This window comes from Nicotiana sylvestris, chromosome 7 (genome assembly GCF_000393655.2).
Source record: "Nicotiana sylvestris chromosome 7, ASM39365v2, whole genome shotgun sequence".
Classification (NCBI taxonomy): domain Eukaryota; kingdom Viridiplantae; phylum Streptophyta; class Magnoliopsida; order Solanales; family Solanaceae; genus Nicotiana; species Nicotiana sylvestris.
This window is the reverse complement of record NC_091063.1, coordinates 70490496-70497213: the sequence shown is the minus strand read 5'-3', so window position 1 is coordinate 70497213 and position 6718 is coordinate 70490496. Positions and strand designations below refer to the sequence as shown.

Genomic DNA, 6718 nt, shown 5'->3' with positions numbered 1-6718 from the left:
GGTTTGGGGAGAAGTCGCCAATATACATTGTCAGTTTAAGCAAATATCTTTATCTGCTTTAGAAAGTAATATATCTTATTTTTAAAATTATAAATTTCATATATTAAAAAAGGCTTACATGTTTATTAATTTTGAATGACTTGATAATGTAATTATATTACTTAATTAAACTCAATAAAATAAAGAACCATCGAAAATGGTCCAAAAGAATTTTTAGTACTGAGTACTTACTATTTAGGGGGAGAGGAGGGAGAAAGGGGACAGAATATTATATAGGTGGGGTTCACATTTCATATATGCAAAAGTTCAACTTTCATTTTTTTTTATATAGAAAATTATTGGACATGGCTATTGATTCTAACCAGGTGGGACGAAGAATTTTTTTTTTACCTTTTCAATGAAAAAGGAATTTGTTTTCTATTTTGTGTCAGCTACTTTAAGGCTTTAAATTTTCGAAAATCAAAGGCAAGAGTCAGAGTCCATGAAAGGGCGAGCTTCTTTAGTTTTTTGCTCCATTTTTCTTTCCATCTTACTAATTTCCACAGCATTAGACACGATCACTATAGATAAACCCATTAGAGATGGAGACACAATTGTTTCAGCTGGTGGAGTTTATGAACTTGGAATTTTCAGCCCTGGAAATTCCAAGAATCGGTATGTTGGCATATGGTATAAGAAGATATCACCTAGAACTGTCGTCTGGGTTGCCAACAGAAACATTCCACTGAATGACACTTCAGGAGTGTTAACACTAAGACCCAATGGAATTCTTGTACTTATCAACAGTTCCAATTCTTCAATTTGGTCATCAAACTCGTCAAGATCCTTAAAGAATCCAAAAGCACGGCTCCTGGATTCTGGGAACCTTGTTGTCAGTGATGGAAATGACAGAGATCCAGAAATGAATTTCGCGTGGCAGAGTTTTGATTATCCAGGAAATACTTTATTACCTGGCATGAAGCTTGGACGTAATTTAGTCACGGGCATGGATTGGTACATATCGTCATGGAAGAGCACTGATGATCCTGCTCCTGGTGAATATATGGAACGTCTTGATTCTAATGGATACCCGCAATATTTCGTGTGGAAAAATTCGTCTATAGCATTTAGCACAGGGCCATGGAATGGTATTGGATTTAGTAGTAGTCCTAAAATTAAACCAACTGTATATTACACTTTCGGGTTTGTCATTAATCAGCAGGAAATTTACTTCAAATATGAGCTCAATGAGCCCCTGCCCACCAGGATTGTGATCAACGAGGCTGGGCGGGTAGATCAACTAACATGGATTGAGCGCAGTCACAGCTGGTTACTCTACGTGGCAACACAATCTGATACTTGTGATCGTTTTGCTTTATGTGGTCCTTATGCAAGTTGCAACATCAATAACTCTCCTCCATGTGACTGTTTACAAGGTTTTGAGCCTAGGTATTGTTAAAATATGTGACAATCTCATATAAAAGTTTAAGTTATTAAAGAGAGCACACTTTTAGTTACTTATTAATGCCTTCATATGCTCCCTTCTATTTACTCGATACCATGTTAAGTTATTAGAGAGAGCACGTTTAATTAGTTAATTATGTCTTCACAGGTATCCTAATCAATGGTATGCAGCGGACTGGTCTAGTGGTTGTGTAAGGAGAACTTCTTTGGCTTGTAACCAAGATGATTTTCTTAAAATGACGGGTATTAAGATGCCGGATTCTAGGCAATCCTGGTATAATCAGAGCATGAACCTTGAAGAATGCAAAAAAGTGTGCTTGGCTGATTGCAATTGTACAGCCTACTCAAATCTCGATGTTAGAAATGGCGGAAGTGGATGCTTACTATGGTTTGGTGAACTCATTGATATTAGAGAGGTGAGCCAGAATGATCAAAACCTGTTCGTGAGAGTCGCTGCTTCAGAATTAGGTAATGACCCTGCCCTGTACCATTTTCTCATTTTATTATACAATATAGATTCACAACTCTTTAGAATTGAAGGAACTCTACTATCTTATGTACTTACTTGATTTAAAGTTTATTAGGTGATTTAATAGTTGGTAATATGTTAATTGATTTGTAAATGATAAAAATGCTTTTATCCAACTATGACGACCCTGGTGGTGTTGCTAACTTACTGAAACATAAGAAAATTTGTCTAAGGTTTATCAACCATTGAATGTCTTATCTGCAATTTTTTCCCCTTTGAGGTGCCATACAAGCAGGAGCTGATAAATATGTCGTCCTACAAATACAGTGACCCTTACGCTCTTCTTGTATGGAACTACAATTATTACACTGATAAATTAGTAGGATTGCTAAGGAGAAATTTTCTCCCTTGTAAAGGCTTAAGATATGCTAGACGTCAAGGCAGATATAGGATGTCAACAGAGGGTGTGGTTGTCTAAGTCGCTCGGACTCTTCACTTACGGTTTGGTGCCCATGTGTCAGGGTGTGGTTATCTAAGTCGCTCGGACTCTTCACTTACGGTTTGGTACCCATGTCGACACAACGTGGGTGTGGGTGTGACTCTATACCGGGTCTGGTTAACCGGTTTTGGGTACTTTGACCAAAATCGGGTGTGAAATTGGGGACATATTTGAAATCAAAACAAAAGATAAAGTAAAATTTTGAAGAAAATGGAATACCTTGTATATAGACATTTCTATGTCACTCCTTTTCCTCTTATCGCCTTCTCCTCTTGATCAATATATTTCTCCTTCTTGGATACCTTGCAAGTTTTCTCACAAACTTAGGTGGTTGTACACTTCTTCAGCTCTGGCCAGTGCGTGTGTGTGTGTGTGATAATTCACACCAAATCTGGCCCGATAACCATAAATGTTGGAGTCGCCTCTAACTTGACCTCTTGAAACTTTTGTTGCACAAAACATATTAGCTTCAGGAAGTATTAGATGCTACCTGAGATAGTCCGCTGCACACTGAAAATCTGAAGGTGCTTCAACTCTCTTTGTAGAAGCACCATGTAGCTAGGCGAAGCAGCGCGAATGTAGATAACGGAAGTCCAGTACCTGAAAGCATTACTAGCTTAGGGGAAGAGGTTCAATGACAACATAAAAATAACTCACTGAAACAATTCATACTGATATGGCCAATTCATATGTAAATTGAAGACTGCTTATGGAATAGTTATTGAACAGATTCAGACAGGAATAAGAGGAGAAAGAGGTCAGTCCTGATTGCGATCATTTCAGCAGTGGTAGCAGCTTTTATCCTCAGCTTTGTAGCTTGGTTTTCCTTCCAAAGAAAGAATAGAAGAACAGATAAATATACTAGAGGTAACTCTTGTCCAACATTCTTTATTAGAAAATCTCCATCTAGCTAATATTCTTTACTTTTACCAAAAGATTGGGTTGCTTTATTTTTGAATTTTGATAATCTATTTTATGGAAGAGCTCATTAATATCATTCTCGTGACCGACAAATATATACTGACAGGTGCAGAAGTTGGAAACGAAGACCCCGAGTTGCCATTGTTTGATTTAGTTACTGTTACTAGTGCCACTAAAAACTTCTCTTCTGCTAATGTGATTGGTGAGGGTGGCTTTGGACCAGTTTACAAGGTAAATCAACTTTGATCTTCAACCTCTAGTTAGAAGTGGCTCATTTGACTGTTGCTAAAAAACATTGCAGGGTATCCTACCAAATGGACAAGAGATAGCAGTTAAGAGGCTATCAAAGAATTCTGGACAAGGCCTTCAAGAGTTAAAAAATGAAATCGTTCTCATTTCCAAGCTGCAACACAGGAACCTTGTCAAGTTTTTGGGTTGCTGCCTTGAAGGAGAAGAAAGGATGCTAATTTATGAATTTATGCCAAACACTAGCTTGGACTATTTCATTTTTGGTCTGCTTCTCATGTTTCATTAACTAAAAACTACTAGTATTTGATAAGTCCTCAGTATCTCTGCAGCCCTCAATGATCAAGTCTACATTGTGCAGATCAAAGCAGAAAAGCATCACTTGCATGGAAAAACCGCTTTGAAATTGCAATGGGAATATCTCGAGGTCTTCTTTATCTTCACCAGGACTCAAGATTTAGAATTATTCACAGAGACCTCAAGACCAGCAACATTTTGTTAGATAGCAACTTGAATGCCAAAATTTCTGATTTCGGCCTTGCCAAAAGTTTTGGCGGAGACCAAATGGAAGGAAAAACTAAGAGAGTAATAGGGACATAGTAAGTTCTACAAACCTTCAGCATACAATCTTTATTATATTCAATCAGTACATAAACTTATATTATTTATGAGGTGATGCAGCGGATATATGTCGCCAGAGTATGCTGTTGATGGGAAATATTCAGTAAAATCAGATGTATTCAGTATCGGCGTAATCATTCTAGAAATAATTAGTGGCAGAAGGAACAGGAAATTTCATCATTTGGGACATCATCACAATCTTTTGGGGCATGTAAGCAGATACAGCACAAAACTTTGTTTGGTTAGCCGCTGTTTCTATTGTGAATGCATTTGTATAAACGTGTTCTGTTTGTTATTTTAGGCATGGTTACTTTGGAATGAAGGCAAAGCGTTGGAACTGATGGACGAATGTTTGGAAGAATCATTTTCAGAATCTCAAGTGTTGAGATGCATTCAGGTTGGTTTGTTGTGCGTCCAAAAACTACCAGAGGATAGGCCTACAATGGCATCAGTAGTTTTCTGGTTGGAAAATGAAGGTCTGGTTCTTCCTCGACCAAAACAGCCTGGTTTTTTCATAGAGAGGAATTCAATGGAACTAACAGAATCAGCTGAGTTTATCAGTTAATTCTTTTGTAATATGGTCAAGCCCATTGTGCATCCAATTTAATCTCCTCAGTGCTCTCTGTTGGTCCAATTAGCAGAGAATCTTGGAGATATAGTATATCAAGAATATACACATATCTTAATCATTTCATACTATTGACTGGATGTTAACAAGCTTCTAGGCTCCTATATATCATGACATAAAAATTTAGAGGTGTAAAAATTAGCCATGTTTATGTAACTCGTTCAATTCGATGTTGGTGAACTGACAATAAAGAATAGGTCAATTCCAAGTTGACCCACCAAAGGTTTTAGACTAGATGTGGCTTAAAAAGTGCATCTTGATGCTTTGATTTCAGCCCTCTATTTTCGGCTAAGACATGCAAAAACAGGTTATCAAAGTTCTTTTCAAAAAATTAAAAAAGAAGAAAAAAAGAAAAGAACCTACTCTATTATTTTTGTATATATTGTCTTGGATAATCCTCCAATTTTGAACTAGTTTTGAATTTGAGTTAGGAACAATGTCTATTTATCAGTTATTTTTGTGCTCACCAGTAAATAAATTTTCAAATAGATAATTTGAGATTATCAGTTGCAATTTTCATTTATGACAAACACTTGCAAGGCAAAGGCACATATATCTGGCTAGTAGTTGGAAATGCTCTTCAAGTTGATGGTAAAACAAAATAACTTTATTTCTACTGTATAAACATTTATAAAGTTTCCGAAAGATAGTTCTATAACAAATTCCAAGAGGACTAGTAAATGATTATATTTGTAGCATGGCAAACTTGTCTTTTGCATCTTTTTTTCCGTCAGCTGAATATTAAGGTGACTTTTCTAGAAACGAAAGGAATATTGTGACTTTACCGCGGTTAACATTATTATGAAAAGGAAAAAGAAGAAATGAATGCGTCAATATTATGAAACGGGGTATTTGCATCTATACCCGCTTTTTGTGTCACGTTTTAACTTGTATCCGTTTTGCAAAAACAATTGCAAGCGTACCCGCTTTTCGCGTAACTTCAGCATACGAGGCTGAAGTAGCAAAAGCAATCACGCAAAACTTCAGCATTCTAGTAGACGGGCCTGAAGTAGCAAAAATTGTTGAACCAAGTGTGCTGAAATTTTTGTTTGTAATTGTTGAACTTAAGCATAGTAGCTGAAGTTTTGTTCTTTATTTGCTGAAGTTTTTGCTTGTAATTGCTGAACTTAAGCATAATAGCTGAAGTTTTGTTCTCTATTTTCTGAAGTTTTTGTTTGTAATTGCTGAACTTAAGCATAGTAGCTGAAATTTTATTCTCTATTTGCTGAAGTTTTTTTGGTCTTGAATTCATTAGTTTTGTCACTAAACTTTTTCAAAAACTTCAGCAGAAGATGCTGAAGTTATTTAGTTCATTTATAAACACTTCAGCACTAAATAAGCTGAAGTTTTTTTGTCCTGCATTCATTAGTTTTGTCTTAAAGCTTTTTTAAAAACTTCAGCAGAAGATGCTGAAGTTATTTAGTTCATTTGTAAAAATTTCAGCACTATATAAGCTGAAGTTTTTGAAAAAGCTTTCTAATATACTAGATAAATAATCTGATTGCCAACAGTATCTAAATCATAAATTTTGGAAACAATAAACGTGAAAAGAATAGAATTATCATGAAAAGAATCACTAAGTGTGACCTTAAACTTCCCGTACATGGAAATATTCACAAATTATTGTCTACTAACTTACGTAATTATTTATAATTTATTTTTAAATAATCTGATAAACATACTTATGGCAATTATTCCATGAACTGAAGTTTCATAGCAGCACCAACATCAGCAGAAGAAAGAAGAAGAAGAAGAAGAAGAAGAAGAAGAAGAAGAAGAAGAAGAAGAAGGAGGAGGAGGAAGAGGAGGAGGAGGAGAAAGGGGGCTGAAGTTGTTTAAAATTAGAAGTGGGTACAAGTTAAACTTTTTTAAAAAAATGGGTATATTGGTC

General features: G+C 35.8%; 1 protein-coding gene across 1 annotated transcript; it reads left to right on the top strand.

The window, feature by feature from the left end:
- The first annotated feature begins 312 nt into the window (after positions 1-312).
- LOC104223291 (G-type lectin S-receptor-like serine/threonine-protein kinase At4g27290) lies at positions 313-5061 on the top strand. Its single transcript, XM_009774702.2, has 8 exons — positions 313-1428; positions 1592-1911; positions 3141-3278; positions 3439-3563; positions 3634-3844; positions 3940-4177; positions 4260-4410; positions 4501-5061. The coding sequence occupies exons 1-8, from the start codon at positions 482-484 to the stop codon at positions 4762-4764; spliced, it is 2394 nt and encodes a 797-aa protein (XP_009773004.1). The 5' UTR covers positions 313-481; the 3' UTR covers positions 4765-5061.
- Positions 5062-6718: the final 1657 nt, after the last annotated feature.

Excerpts from the sequence above, each read along its gene's own strand:
- LOC104223291 (XM_009774702.2), top strand. The coding sequence starts at position 482 with ATGAAAGGGCGAGCTTCTTTAGTTTTTTGCTCCATTTTTCTTTCCATC. Across the intron at positions 1,912-3,140 it reads AGTCGCTGCTTCAGAATTAG|ATTCAGACAGGAATAAGAGG; the intron begins GTAATGACCCTG and ends GTTATTGAACAG. Across the intron at positions 4,411-4,500 it reads ATCACAATCTTTTGGGGCAT|GCATGGTTACTTTGGAATGA; the intron begins GTAAGCAGATAC and ends TTGTTATTTTAG.